Below are 16,524 nucleotides of genomic sequence, written 5' to 3' on the forward strand. Positions count from 1 at the left end.
ATAAAGGTTAAATCTAAGATCTAGAAAGCATTTCTTACCCTTGGAAGAAAAGGTAAGGACCTGACATCCATAGAGCGCGTGGCTCCTTAGGAAAGTTGTTTATTCCAATGATCTACTCATTCATCAAACGTTCAGTCTCTCTTGAGGAACATGCCCTTGAGGAACTTGTAGTCTAAGGAGGAAATAGACAACTAAACAGTTGTCTAAACAGATAAGTACAGGCTGGAAGTATGCGGACTTTGCAGGTTGCAGTGTGATGGAAATATATAGAGGTGGTTGTGGCAGCACATGCCAGAGTGAGAGTCAAGATATTAAACCACCAGCATACATGGGCAGCAATCCATGAGAATGGATGCTAGCTGCAAACAGCAGACATGGCTGTCCCAGTACACAATAGCTGAATAGCAACCCTCTGTGTGTGAAGGGGCTCCTATTTTGTGCTGGGAGCAAGAGGTCAAAGAAACCTTCCAAAGGAGAGGGGGTAATGGCTGAGAGGAGGAATAGCAGTAGCTAGATAACAGGAAGGCTAGTGGAGTTTTATAGCAAGGAAAGTGCATAGAGCCTTCTTTATTGGTGCTGGAGTGATGGTAGTAGGATCCATTGAACCTCTGTTCTCTCTAAAGAAATCTGTCTCTCCAGGTCTCCCAACCAGTCTTTATGCCCTTAAGGGTTTAAGACTTCTCTGATTGGGATGCCTGGATGGCTCAGTGGTTGAGCATCTGCCTTTAGCTCAGGGCGTGATCCTGGAGTCCCAGAATTGAGTCCATATCAGGCTCCTTGGATGGAGCCTGCTTCTGTCTCTGCCTCTCTCTGTGTCTCTCATGAATAAATAAATAAAATCTTAAAAAAAAAAGACATCTCTGATTTTTTAAAAAGATTTATTCATTTTCTTTCTCTTTTTTTAAAAGGTCTTTAGTGTATTTATTCATGAGAAACAGAGAGAGAGAGAGAGAGAGAGGCAGAGGCATAGGCAGAGGGAGAAGCAGGCTCCACGCAGGGAGCCCGATGTGGGACTCGATCCCAGGACTCCAGGATCACGCCCTGGGCCAAAGGCAGGCGCTAAACCACTGAGCCACCCAGGGATCCCTGATTTATTCGTTTTCTAAAAGATTTATTTGAGAGAGAGAGTGGGGGGGCGCAGATGGAGAGGGAGAAGAGAAAATCTTAAGCAGCCTCCCCGCTGAGCATGAAGCTCAACTGGGGGAGGAGGGGTGTCGATCTCATGACCCTGAGATCAGGACCTGAGCTAAAATCAAGAGTCTAACACTCACGCCCTGGGCCAAAGGCAGGCGCCAAACCACTGCGCCACCCAGGGATCCCCAGATTTATTTGTTCATTTGAGAGAGAGCGAGAGAAAGCAAGGGGAAGGATAGAGGGAGGGAGAGAGAGAATCCTCAAGCAGACTCCCTGTTGAGCAGGGAGCCCAATGTGGGGCTCCATCCCAGGACCTTGAGATCATGACCTGAGCCAAAACCAAGAGTCCAATGCCCAATTGACTGAGCCACCCAGGTTCCCCAAGACTTCTTTGATTTCTTGACCTCACCTCTGAAATTTATTCATATTAATCCCCTCTACAGTTTATAGGATTATAACCTTAAAGTTTCAACCCAAATTTTGATTTTATCATCTTGTTACATGTTCTCAAAATGAGGGAGAGACCAGAGAATGAATGAAAAGGAAATACATATTTAAGTCATAGGGGAATGGGTGAGTTGAGGAAGTGGAAAAATTGACATACCCAAAACACAGAGAAATGACTTAAGTGAAGTGGCCATGCAGAGACTCCCATTAATTCAAGATTTTTTTTTTTACATAGTATATTAGTCTCAGGTATATAAAATAATGATTCAGCAGTTCTATACATTGCTCAGTGCTCATCCAGATAAGTATACCCTTAATCCCCTTCATCTGTGTCACCCATCCTCTACCCACCTCCCCTCTGGGAACCACCTGTTCTCTGTATTTAAAAGTCTGTGTCTTTCTCTTTTTTTTTCCTTTGTTTTATTTCTTAAATTCCAGAAATGAGTGAAATCATATGGTATTTGTCTTTCTCTGACTTATTCCACTTAGCATTATACTCTCTAGGTCCATCCATGTTGTTGCACGGGCAAAATCTCATTCTTTTTTATGGCTGAGAAATCAATGTTCTTAATATTTATTTTGTCAAATGACATTATTGTTTAGGACTTTTATTTCCTCTTATAGATGTTGTCCCTGTCTCAAAATATTGCACAACTGGAGGCCCAGCTTGAAAAGGTAACAAGAGAGAAGATTTCAGCTATTAATCAACTAGAGGGAATTCAAAACCATCTTGCTTCCAAGGAAATGGAGGCCACAAAGGTACAAAGTGAGATTTTAGTTTCTAATTTTTTCCTAATGTACGAGGCCCAGAAAGCAGTTTGAAATAGAAAAATTTTGTTATTTAAGATAGTAAAAGTCCACATGAAATTCATTAAGCAAGCGTTTACCTATTACAGGCAAGCCCTCTGATGGGTATTGTAAATACAAAAGATGAATTAGACACAAATAATATCCTTGAACCCAAGGATAAGTTGCTGAGACGGACTTGTCAAAAAGCAAGTTTCATTACTTTAATAGTTAATATTTGATAAAACTTACATTTCTGTATTAAACAGGAGAAATGTTTGCCAGAGCTAGCATTGGTTTGGCCTCCACAATTGTAGAAAAAGAGATTTATTCACCACATGAAGAATGTGTTTAACATAAAAAATTCTCCATGTCCCATTCCTCTCAGACCTGGGCTCTAAAATCAAAATTCCAATACTGAGTGTCTTATTTTATTGGTCCCTAAATTTATACTTTAAAATATCACAGTGTCTGTGCTATTGGCATCACAAACTTGTGAACCAAAAACTAAAATGTTTAGTAGTCTTGGCTGATTACTGTAAGGTACACATTTAGGAAATGCTAGAAGTCCATGTAGATTTCAGTGATCAGTTGCTTTAAAACTAAGAAACTAAATACAGGCATGCATAATGTAATAAATTAAACCAATTGATTTTTTTTTATCAATATACACAGGTCAAAATGACACAAGTAATTTTGTTTGAAATGTGTGCCCTTTTCATACTGCATTTTACTTATCAATGTATTTTCCTAAATTTTGACACATATGTAATGCCTTTGTTACTTTATAATTTAGTAATTAAAATTATCTTTAATATATAGAAGAAACAAAGCCTATTTTTTCTTTTCTTGACTTGAATTTCTATAATTCTCCATTTACTTTCTAAAATTCAAGCTAGCTAATGTAAAAGTTTAAAAAGACCTTATTTGCCAATATCATCAATATGTTTATGTGGAGGTAGGGGTAGAAGTATGGGAATGTATGTAAAAGGCTAGCAGTGACTAATCCAGATATATGGGGGAAAGCTGGTGGTGAGAGCATTCAGTCCATGTAGGGAGAGAACTTTCTGTTGGAATGTGTACAGTAAAGATGGCTCCTCTGGCAATTTACACATTTAATGCAATCCCTATCAAAATACCATGAACTTTCTTCAGAGAGTTGGAACAAATTATTTTAAGATTTGTGTGGAATCAGAAAAGACCCCAAATAGCCAGGGGAATTTTAAAAAAGAAAACCATAGCTGGGGGCATCACAATGCCAGATTTCAGGTTGTACTACAAAGCTGTGATCATGAAGACAGTGTGGTACTGGCACAAAAACAGACACATAGATCAATGGAACAGAATAGAGAATCCAGAAATGGACCCTCAATTTTATGGCCAACTAATATTCGACAAAGGAGGGAAGACTATCCACTGGAAAAAAGACAGTCTCTTCAATAAATGGTGCTGGGAAAATTGGACATCCACATGCAGAAGAATGAAACTAGACCACTCTCTTGCACCATACACAAAGATAAACTCAAAATGGATGAAAGATTTCAATGTGAGACAAGATTCCATTAAAATCCTAGAGGAGAACACAGGCAACACCCTTTTTGAACTCGGCCACAGTAACTTCTTGCAAGATACATCCACGAAGGCAAAAGAAACAAAAGCAAAAATGAACTATTGGGACTTCATCAAGATAAGAAGCTTTTGCTGAGGGGCACAGTCACCACGATATGGGGTCTGGAGGTGGTGAGATCAGGAACCATGCTTGAATCAAGTCACCAGACCCTGTTGCTTTGACAGTGCTCAGCTCCAGAAAGCTTGTGCCAGTTGCTCCATCTGCTTGTCCAGATGCAACTGGGCCAGGGAGTCTAGGCCTCATGGGGCAACAGGAAAATTGCTTCCACCAGCTGAGGAAAGAGCACACAGCTCACCTGAGCTCAGCTGGATGGCACAGAGCCATCTTTGGGGAAAGGTGGCACAAACCACACTCCCTGATTCCTCCCTGCACTTTGCCAGGTTTCCTTACTATATTCCTTCCCTTCCATCTTGAGCAAGCAGGTTTCACTGCTTCATTAGGACAAGTCAAAAGTGAATCAGTTTCACTACTTATAAATTTAAGAGCTTTCCAGAGACTGGCTGCTTGCAGCCCTGGGAAGATTTGTGGGATTACTATATGGAAAATACACCTTTATAATAAGCTTTAGACATTAAAACTATCTGAGTGTTACTACTGAGGTCACTGCTTTGTGACAAATGGCTGTGTACAATATACTGACTCTGCTGCCCTTGTTTTGCTGCATGTCAAATAAAATCATTTTTGCCCTAAAAAAAAAAAAGATAAGAAGCTTTTGCACAGCAAAGGATACAGTCAACAAAACTAAAAGACAACCTACAGAATGGGAAATGATATTTGCAAATGACGTATCAGATAAAGAGCTAGTTTCCAAGATCTATAAAGAACTTATTAAACTCAACAGCAAAGAAACAAACAATCCAAGCATGAAGTGGGCAAAAGACATGAAGAGAAATCTCACAGAGGAAGACATAGACATGGCCAACAAGCACATGAGGAAATGCTCCGCATCACTTGCCATCGAGGAAATACAAATCAAAACCACAATGAGATACCACCTCACACCAGTGAGAATGGGGAAAATTAACAAGGCAGGAAACCACAAATGTTGGAGAGGATGCAGAGAAAGGGGAACCCTCCTGCACTGTTGGTAGGAATGTGAACTGGTGCAGCCACTCTGGAAAACTGTGTGGAGGTTCCTCAAAGAGTTAAAAATAGACCTGCCCTACGACCCAGCAATTGCACTGTTGGAGATTTACCCCAAAGATACAGATGCAATGAAACGCCGGGACACCTGCACCCCAATGTTTCTAGCAGCCATGTCCACAATAGCCAAACTGTGGAAGGAGCCTCGGTGTCCATCGAAAAATGAATGGATAAAGAAGATGTGGTTTATGTATACAATGGAATATTATTCAGCCATTAGAAACGACAAATACCCATGATTTGCTTCGATGTGGATGGAACTGGAGGGTATTATGCTGAGTGAAATAAGTCAGTTGGAGAAGGACAAACATGATATGCTCTCATTCATTTGGGGAATATAAAAAATAGTGAAAGGCAATAAAGGGGAAAGGAGAAAAAATAAGTGGGAAATATCAGAAAGGGAGACAGAACATGAAAGACTCCTAACTCTGGGAAACGAACTAGGGGTGGTGGAAGGGGAGGTGGGCAGGGGGTGGGGGTGACTGAGTGACGGGCACTGAGGTGGGCACTTGATGGGATGAGCACTGGGTGTTATTCTATATGTTGGCAAGTTGACCATCAATAAAAATAAATTAATATAAAAAAGATGGTTCCTTTGTCTTTATAACTGTCCAGAAAGACTCAAGCATCAGAAGCATGCCTTGAAGTGGCTCCAACCATGAGATATCATTTTACATCGATTTAATTTGTCAGTTTATTTTAGGTAAACTTAATGGTTATGGATAAACTTAGCAATTGCTAAAGCGAAAGTAGGAAGGCAAGGGAACCTTTAAAATAAAATTAAGGGATAAGATGATTTTAAATAAAACTTAATGCCTAGACATATAATAATATAAAATAATTATGTATTAGTATTAGGTTTGAAACACCAGGACTGTGTAATTATTATTTTTTGATGTTATTGATTTGGGTTTTTTCATTTCATTCATGTATTTAAATCAAATCGATTGTGATAAGAATAAGGTAGGAAGCAAATTAGGGCCCCTCTAATTTTTTTCTGTCATCTAAATTTTAAACTTTATCTAGCTTTAAAATTAATAGCTTTCTGTAAATTACTAGTTTTTTTTTCTTTACAATGAGAGGGATCAGCTCTGACACATTTGAATTTCAAATCAAATTTTTTGTAATTCTTTTTCCAGCATTTTGAGGGCCAATGGGGAGAAACTATCTCCTCTGTCTTGTCACTATAACCTTTAGACACAGATTTTATTTTTCAAAGGTTTTTTTAATTTGAACATGGGACATAGATAGAGGTTTTATAAGATTCTAATATCTCAATAATGATAAAACTAATTTCTAAAGTTCCAATCATCAGTTTTGGAGAAATACCAAAATTGAAAAGTTTCAAGCAACTATAACCATTGGATGATACATGATTTTTTATAACTTATATTTGTAAGTCAGAGCCTGAATTGGAAGACTTGTGTATTAACCTTTCTGTAGGTTCTCAATTGTCTCAAAGACTCATAATTTGTTTTTTATTTTTTTTAGATTTATCTGCTAATTGCATTTTCCACATATATTTACCTGTCTGTAGAGACCCTGGATTGAAAAAAAAAATCATATGAAGGATGATATAAAACACTTTTAAGATGCTCTGTGTATTCATTATTTAATGATATATTAAAATAATTTCACCTAAATGTGTATTTCCTTTTATGTTGAATGCTACAGTTATAAATGCAGAGTGCATGGTTCCAGTCCATGACTTTTACTGGACAGGGTTTATTAACTTACATATATCACACTGTGCATAAGATTGACATTATCTACAAAGATCACAATAAATACTGTGTTCTACTATGCACCTAAATACCATATAGCCTCTTAGCAGAGAGAAAAATTCCTTTATTTTTGAAGGAAATAAAGCACCCAAAAGTTTAAATAAAGCCTAACTCATCAAATCTTTAAAGGAGAAGTTTATTATATAGAATGTATATTTAACCATAACAATTTGAATGAATATTCACATAGCTTAATATTTTAATTAATGATTTTATCTGCATAAGATGGAGATGATAGTGCATTTTGGATGATAATATGCAATTGAAGCTGTTATATTACACAAAAAGTCTTGGGAACATTCATTAAGTTTCTTAGTTATACATTTATTTATAATAATTTGAAATTGTTAAACCTGGTAATACCTGATACTACCTTCACATCTTAACAGAATACATTGAATATTCTAACAGAAAATCCTCTTAGGAAAATTCTATTGTATTTTATTTATATGACCTCTAGGGGGCACCAAAAGATCTAATTGCAGGCATTGCCTGGTAGAATCCCGCAGCTATTGATCTAGTTTTTACAATCTAACAGGTGTGCGGGGAAATGCGCTATCAGTTGAATAAAACCAAAATGGAGAAAGATGAGGCAGAGAAGGAGCACAGAGAGTACAGAACAAAAACTAAAAGGGATCTTGAAATTAAAGATGAGGTAAGAGATGACAAGTACAACTGCAATAATTAAAGACATAATTAAAGATGTAAGTTATTTATTTCTATTATATTGCTTCTAACTAATGGAACAATCCAGTGTATACTATTAAAAGAATTTCATTTATAGTTGCCTAAAATTATCACCTTTCACATGAGATGGTGAGAATACAACTGCCTGCATATAAAATCCCAATCTGACAGGTCATAAATATACATTTGGATATGTGTATCTATTACTTACAAAAGTAAAAAAAAAAATGTTCTAATGCACGGTTTGAACCTAAAATATACGTACATAAAGTTCTTGAAAGATGCCAACTTGAATCCAATTTTAAGTGAAAAAGTTTAAAATTTGTAAGATGAGATGAGTTGATATGTAAATATGTCAATCAAATTGATTGTTGGCAGAGTGAAACCAGTTTTAACTAAGATAACCATGAATTCTTTTGCTCAAGAAGCCTTAAATACAGGGAAATTAAAAATGTTAGGAAAAAATGCTGCTTACTTCATTTCAGTTGAACAGATGTTTTATGTTATATCTGTGTTAAGATCATGTAGATACTCCAATTTTAATTGACGACATGGATAAAGTTTTGAGAGGCAGTTCTAATGGACTTACTTTGGATTTTCCATTTTTGTGTTATAGTACAGAACATCAAAGGCTTTCATTCTCTACATTCAATGAAAGCAGATTGATAAATCTATTCAATTAAAATGAATTCTCAGTATCAATATTTTTTAAAAATCACAATTTAAAAGTAGGTAAATGTAAAAGTAAATTTTTCAAATATATTTCTAGTTCATAGCTTTTTATCATACTTTCCAGCATCTTTTCCCTTTCAACCCGCTCAACTCTTCATTCAGACGATGAAAAGACAATTGGGAAAAGTATTAAAAATTAAAGTGATAATGAAATTTAGTACTTGAAATAGTTTTTCAAGTCATAACTGAAATTCCTGGTACTAAATAAACATCTGAACAACCAAAATCAGATTCTGCTTTAGTACCACTAGATTCAGAGTGTTAGGAGTTTTAATTTTCAGAATTTTCATTATTAACACATACAGATATTTAAACTCTTTTATTGCATCCAGTTGGGGGCGTGCCTGATAGTGGAATTGTAAATTCTCTCTTTCGGCGACTAAAGGTTTAGCACTACCAAACCAAATAGAACTTTCCTTTCCTTTCCTGATATATTATGACTTAAAAAAAAAAAAAGTATCATCTTGGTATGCTACCTAGCATTGTTATATACTTTTGTATTATTCTATAGTATCTGCCCAATATACCGACTTGGACTAACTGGAAAAAAAATAGGAAGAGTGAGTTATTTAAAATTAGAAGATAATGTTCTAGGAAGAAAAAACACTGTTGGAATAGTAAGATTATCATATCACTTGTAAATAATGTGTAGAAGTATTTGCAATATTTGTCTTTCAGCTCATTGCAATTAACCAGTAATGATCTGAAGTTACAGGATTTTAAAAGGAGCTGTTTTCATTTGTAAACATTTCCTGCTAAATAGTGAAACATTAGCAGTTTTCATAATGATTTCTAGTGTTGTTTTAGATAAAGATGTGCCTTCTTAGGAGGTCAGAGGGTTAGAAATAAACCCTCAGAATGATTACAAGATGTTTGTGATGTGATGTGCTTGTTATCATTTTCTCTTGGACAGAATGTGAGGAAATCTTATAGGTACTCTTTGTAACTATTTTGTATTGAACAGACAGTTTCAGAAAAGAAAGTGGTGGTGTCTCATTCCATGGATGATCTGGAGGAGCAAAGCAGCAATTGTTCTTTGGTCTTTCAGCCATGACCTGACCTTCTGTCTGTAAGACCAAAGAGCTACTTTGCTTGGACACCATCTGCACTCAAGAGAGAAATTTACATTTAACTTTTAAAAGCTGGGTATGTTGAACATTTATCAGAAATACTTACAATAATATAAAGTGTATTTAACTTTTAAAGTGTTACACATCATACAATTCAGCATCACAAGAAGGCCATCTCTCAGTTTACAAACAAAGCGTTCCTTGTGATCTAGTCATTTTATTCATATTTTTGTTAATCTGGCCTCTTGATATATTTTTAAAGTAGGTGGGAAACTGAGATTGGAATGTGGTAAGAACAAGGGCTTTTTTGATGTAGACAAAATAGGGCAAATGGTTGACCACCAAAATCATTTTCTTTGTGACCTGAGCCTTGACTCTGGCATAATTAGAAGGAAGGGTTAGGGGAATAACAATAGCGATCTCTTCCTCCCACTTTCTCTTTTTCTTCTTTATATTGTGTCAGGAACTCATGGGCGAATTATCCTTCCCATCAACTCCTTTGTATCTCTTCAGTGTAGAGCACTCCTGTCAGCCTGAGAGGATACTTCTCGCACCAGGAAAAAAAAAAAAAAAAGACATTTGGTATGGAGGAAAATGAAAAATCTCTGCCCCAGTTTTTATTTGAAAATTTTTCTAGGCAACAGGTACACACGTACATGCACACACAGAATCCATTATGGGAATTGAAAAACATATGAAAAGGAGGTTATAATGAATTCCCATATTTCCATCACCTCAGTTCATCATTTTGCCAATCCTATTCCATCTATCTCATGTTTTTTTCCTCTCCTTCTCATTTTGTCATTGTCTGTTTCTTCATCTTCTCTTCCACATTCTCTTCTGTCTCCTTCCTCTGTTGCTCCTTTTGCTGAAGTATTTGAGGAAGATCTCAGACATGATATTATTTCACCAATGAATCCCTCAATGTGTGTCTATGAGGGATTTTTTTCATAATCACTATGTCGTCATCTCACTTGACAACACTAACAATAATTCTTTAATATCTTGTAATGCCCAGCCCATACTCAGACTTCTCTGACCATCTCCACAATCTCTGCTTTATAGCTGGTTTATTCAAAGCAGACATCCAGGCGTGTTTTTATATGTCAGAATGTTATGGTTTTTATCTTCTTTAATAGGAAATAAAGGGATATCTTAGAAAAATTTCAACTTTCTTTATCTACCATTGTCATATTAAATTTCCTACATATGTTTTGATTGTGCTCTATATTTATAATGTGCCACATCATCATTCTAAAGAAATATGAATTTATCCTATAGCAAACTATATAAGGGAAGTGGCCACCATGCAGCAACCCCAATCATCATATCCTTTCAGCTTCTGAAACCCAAAATTCATAATTAATTTCAGAGTCTTTCATTTAAGATTGGAGAATGCTGCAGGAAGCCCTGTTATTCTGGCATTGCAAAGGTTCACTTACAAAGGTTATGGCCAATGCAGAAGTAGAATTTTCCTTGCCACCTTCTATTCTGGTAGATGAATCTCAGAAGGTGGTTCTTTAGAGCTCAGAGGGTTGATCAGGGCATGGTGGAAAAGAAGAACGCAGGACTCTTTGTTCAAAATGCAGGAAAAAAGTGATGCTAGAGGTAGCATTATATTATATTTTATATTTATAATATAAAATATTGTTCTTTTATAGTCTTAATCTTTCTCTCTCTCTCTCACCTAGTTATGGTGTTTTTTATTTGCTATTTAACTTTGGACTACCTTTAGCACAGTCATACTCATGGGGGAGTGTAGACATATGGATATCTGGATTAGGATGAGCAGAGACTCCACATTGGTCTACTGAGTGTGCAATAGTGCTGGCAGTTGGGCAGGGATGATCACCTCCATATCCTGGGATGGAAGGGTGATACACTCAACCTAATCTTCCCTAGGCTCAATCTGGATTCCTGCCAGAGGCAGAGGGCAATAGAAGAACACAACCCCACCTACACCCACACCCACCTTACACTGTTATGACCAGGTTCCACCTAAGGCAGATGGCTGCGAAATCCCAAAGTATGGTCCAGAAGAGGAAACTGCAGGGAACGTGTCTGAGTAACACCTCGAAGCTGCTGGGAGGCAGTGAAGAGACAGAACCACAGATAGGAGTGGGTGGCCACTGTCCCATCAGACTTCTCTGACAAAACACAAATGCCAATACATAATCATTAAAAATTTCAAGATGTCGACCACATGGCATTAAACAGCAAGGCTCAACACCCTTCTAAACAGCAACCTTCTAAGCCCTGTATTACTGCACTGACTACAGGCCCATAATGCTACCAAGTCTGTGAGGATAGGCAAACAGACATTTGGTGTACTGCTACAAATAGAAACACCCCACTTGCACATACAGACATGCATGAGTGTTTAACATGCCCATGTCCTTGTACCCCTAAGACAGGGCTGCCCAACTACAACTCATGGGCCAATCTGACCTATTGCCTGTTTTTACAAATAAGGTTATGTTAGAATACAGCCACATATGTTTGTTTATATATTGTCGATGGCCATTTTCCTGCTATGCAGAGTGGAGTTGTGGCAGAGACTCTGTCCCTGTAGCCCACAAGGACTAAGATATTTACTATCTGAGCCTTTGTAGAAGTTTGCCACCTTCTACCCTAGGTATAGAAATAGAACTGCATGGCTTAAGTTTCTCCTGCCTTACTAAAAAGTGGAGCTTTGAGTTTAAAGACTAATCAACCTTAGATGATAACTTAATAGTTTTAGAGTATTTTGCAGTATGGCACATGGCCTCATCCCTGGTCTCTTAGTCATCTCGTAGCATTGCCAAATGAGGGTATGATAGGTTTTAATGTTGTTATCTTAGCAGTGGTACATGGCTTAATAATGGCTCATATGAGAGGGGCCCCTGGGTGGCTCAATCAGTTAAGCGTCTGCCTTCGGCTCAGGTCATGATCTCAGGATCCTGGGATCGAGCCCCAAAGTTTGGCTCCCTGCTCAGCGGGGACTCTACTCCTATCCCCTACCCATATTCTCTCTCTCTCTCTCGCAAATAAATAAATAGATCTTTTTAAAAATAATGACTTAGATGAGAGTGCAAACATAGATATAAAACTTGTTTTACAGTTAGAGTTTCTTTTACATTGGTAAAATTTTTTTCAAGAGACAAGAAGCCTTTTTTTTTTTTAACCAGCATTGCATGAGTTATAACTTTGGAATTGTGGTTGCAATTAAACAGGAAACATTGAGGTTCAAAATTACTTGATCAAATATTTTAGGGTAGGGTATATAAAAAAAGAAGTAGATCAGAAAATTTTGGCTACAAGAATTAGGGCAAGAAAGAATTTGAGCTCGTATCTCCAGCAGTATGATTCAGCACTTTAGTACTGACATTACATGTGGATTGTATCAACACGGGAATTATCTCTAAAGTTCAGTTGAATTAATTAGATTGTTGGAATAAGTGCATCTATTTTGTATGGGTTTGTGTAAAGATGTGAGGAAACCCTGCAAGTCCTAAAAGGAGGTCTTACTTAAGCCCAGAGAAATTAAAACAATTAAGAAAAATAGAAGAATTGTGCCTTTTTACTTAGAGAAGCCTAAAACATTGCTTCACTGCCGACAAGGACTTGACAGATTCTTTCAAGGAAGAAGTTAAACACCTGTGCTTGATCCTTAGTATGGAAGGAATAAGAACAAAGCAATTTAATCACAGCAATTGGTAATCACAATAGCCTGACATAAGAACTTTCAGACAGTAGGAAGGTTGAAGTAGATCACAGTAACAGGTCACAGAACTTTGTTCCCTGAAATTGCCAGTTTCAAACAGAACTGGCAGTTTGCCAAAGGCCCAGCTCATGGACCTCTAAGGTCCGATGTCTCTTAGTGGATTGTAAAAGCATCCTCGTAATATTTCACTCTGCCTGCTAAAGTGGCTAGTAGTGGTAGCCGTCTTTTCTACTCGGAACTTAGCACCTACACATTAAAGTGAAATCCTCCTCAGCTCTGTTCTCCACTTTGTGTCTGTAACGCCATGTACGCTCGTCAGAAGGCTTGGGGGGATATATTGAGATAATGGAAAGCTTCTGGAGAGCCAGACTTGAGAGACTTTCCAACTACCACCTGCAGTCTCACTTCTGCCTCTAAAAACTGACTGGGAGAGGGGCCACTTGGGCATGCCGCTAGCACGTGTAATCACTCGGTCCTGGTGATGACAGAGTTGCTCTCCACTGTTCTTCACACCCGCTTCCACTACTGGAGGCTTAGCACCTCCCTCTCTCTGCTCCTGACTCTCCCTGCTCCTGACCCAGACCAGTGGAACTGTGGGGGTGGTAGCTGGAAGACCCAGGTCCTGCCCTGAGGGAGTTTATATTCTAGTTGAGGAGACAGGGTACACATTTGAACATGCCTACAAAATACTTGCAAAGTAGCATATCGACAAGTGCAAATTAATGTAGTGTGAACTTCATGCTGGCTCCAGCCCATGAGAGTCAGAATCTGGTTCCATGTGTATGATGCAATAAAGCTTTTTTTTTTTTTTAAAAGCATCTTCCCTAAGTACGCCCTAAAGCATTGTTCAGATAAATCTCTGTTCTTATCACAGCCTAACCAAGAATTCTGAGAAAATTCTTCAGCCTGGCGTGTGTCTAATAAATCAGCCTCTTTTGTTCTTGCGCGGCACGATGCTAAATGGGATAAATGGGATTATGTAAATAAAAAATATCTTCCTTTAATAGAAGATTATTGAACTTCTAATTTTTCTCAAACTTCAAAGTTTGTTTCTTCATTTTAAACCATAAGTATATCAAGAAAGTCACAAAATTAGCAGTGAAAAGGGAACTTTCTTTTTTTTTCCCCACAAAGGAACAGTTCCAAATCAACCCAGTGAATAATACCTAATTGGAGTAGTTGGGGGCATTTAGCATTTGGTAACTTTGTTAATGATTTGGGCAGAGGTTTTAGGGGGTAGTACATGTGTATGTCTTTCATGAAGACACAGTAGAAATTCATACACTCAAAAAAGAGTCATTTGATTCTCCAGGAAAGATGGTAATGCTATTCACTATAATAATGTATTTTTTAAAAATAAAATGTATAAGCAGAAACAATATATATGAAGATAGCAATTTAGGGCTATTTAGAGATGAGGGTACAAATTGGACATAAAACAAGCCCGTTTAGAAAGCATGGGGTAAACATTTAGAAATAAATGTTTGTCTTTGGATAGGAATATAAAACTAAACTGAACTCAAGGAATTTCTGCTATATTTTCTATTTCACTGGATGATTTATAGTTTGGTTCTTAAAAAAACTTTTTTGCATGCTTCTTTTGACTTTAATAGTTGAACTCACAGACCTACCTGCCCCTCTTGCGGAGCATCTTCTCAGGTACCAGCTCTGCAATTGTGGTAGCTACCAGGTGGCCTGAAACTCCTTGTGTGTCCATATGGGCCAGCGAGCTAGAAAGCACTAGACAAAGGACAGCTATGTGTGCCTTTTTTTTTAACAGTCCAGAAATATTAGTACTGATATTCAGTATAAATATTACTAATTACCACAGATGTATACATTTTAAACAATATTTATTATATAAACATAAGCACATTCACAGAAGCCAATAAATCCATCACCCAATAGAGCAAATTGTTTTCATTTTTCTGTTTTACCTTCTACTTTTTGTCCATATGCATATATGATATTTTCAAGTAATAAACAAAGCCTAGGTATAATTTTGGTTTTTGCATATTTCATGTAACGATACCTCCAGCATTTTTATGTGTTGCTGCTTGTTCTTCAGAGTGATCACTTTAATAGGGCCATTTACATGTACTTTCTTTTTTTTTTTTTTTTACATGTACTTTCAAAGGAAAGAATTATAAGTCAGATTTGGAATAGAACAGACACTTACAAATTCAGAATTTTTTGCCCTCAACTTCACTTTAATTCAACAACCATATACTGCATGCACCATACTGGCCTAGAATGAGCTTCTGTTTTTCTGTTCTTAAAGAAGGGAAGGTGTAAGACAGGTATGCAAATATGTAAATGTTCAAGAGATCCCAGTAACTATAATTAGCAAACTATACAAGGGTATGGGGATTTAGAAGAGGGAGAGCTGGCATCCTTGAAGAATGGGTAGGCTGTTGCCCAGCGTGGATGAGAGGAAGGCATTTTGGTTGGGAGGTCCAATGTGTCAGCTTGAGCAAAGGAATGGGGATGGGGCAAAGGCGGGAGTGGGATTGGCATGTGGGAAAGGAAGATGCATTGAAGGAGTGTATGTGTCTTTTGATTCCAAGGCACGCTAGTATAACTGACCTCAATATCTCCAGTGCCACGTCTCCATTATAAAAGATTGCCCATAGAGAATGGGCTTCTTTCTATAAGGTTCAGAATCCCAGTGTAATTGCCTATTATATAACATACTGCACACTCTGCAGTCAAGCACAGAAATCATACTGTGTTTGGGGAATGTTTGCATAGGTTTTTCATTTCCTTTGTAATATTTTCTATATAATGGAATAATTTCAAGATGTTCAAATTTCAGATAATATACAATAAAATGTCATTTTGTAAATAATGTTGGAATCAAGTAGGATTAGTTTTTAGAAATAAAGAATTCACAATTACCTTAATGATTTGTAGAAGATTTCTACATGACTAACGATGGAAGGTAAAATACAGAGTACAGAGTTTTATTTGACTTCTTGATTTGGCTTTTTGGCTAATTTCCTGAGCAAACCTCTCAGAGCTTCACCTTTTTTCCCAGGGGAGTGAAAAGCTTGGAGAAATGATAGCTAAGGTTTTTCTCTAGCTCAAAATTCCTTTGTTTCCAAAAACATAGGCAATACTTCTCTACCCCTCTTAATTATGAATTAAGTATTAATAAAATCAATACAAATTACATGGAGTCTCAAGTGTCATTTCAGATTTTCCAGTTATTCACCTGATTTGATAAAGATGAAATTTTGCTGTCATCAATTTTAGATCATATTCTTTTCATTATGATTCATAATAGAACAATAAAATGTCTAGTCTTTTAAGCAGTTGAATTTAATTACAAGATAGACTTTAATTTGCAATAAGGATTAAAGCCCTCTTCTGAATTAAGAATGAAGTTCTATTGGAAACATTTCAGGC

The 16,524-nt window shown here is 37.1% G+C and overlaps 1 protein-coding gene across 5 annotated transcripts in view; it reads left to right on the forward strand.

The window, feature by feature from the left end:
- The window catches only part of SDCCAG8 (SHH signaling and ciliogenesis regulator SDCCAG8), a 234,719-nt gene that overhangs the window by 73,561 nt on the left and 144,634 nt on the right, over nucleotides 1-16,524 (forward strand). For 4 of the 5 annotated variants that reach the window (XR_008664244.1, XR_008664243.1, XM_055323989.1 and 1 more), the window contains exons 11-12: nucleotides 2,206-2,340; nucleotides 7,463-7,579. Coding sequence is in view for 3 of the 5 variants with exons in the window: in XM_055323989.1 (XP_055179964.1) it covers nucleotides 2,206-2,340; nucleotides 7,463-7,579 (252 nt within the window). In the remaining 2 variants the exon portion in view is untranslated. The remainder of the gene's footprint in view (nucleotides 1-2,205; nucleotides 2,341-7,462; nucleotides 7,580-16,524) is intronic. The other variant, XM_055323991.1, reaches the window with a different exon arrangement.

This window comes from Nyctereutes procyonoides, unplaced genomic scaffold (genome assembly GCF_905146905.1).
Source record: "Nyctereutes procyonoides isolate TBG_1078 unplaced genomic scaffold, NYPRO_anot_genome, whole genome shotgun sequence".
In the NCBI taxonomy this organism is placed as follows: Eukaryota; Metazoa; Chordata; class Mammalia; order Carnivora; family Canidae; genus Nyctereutes; species Nyctereutes procyonoides.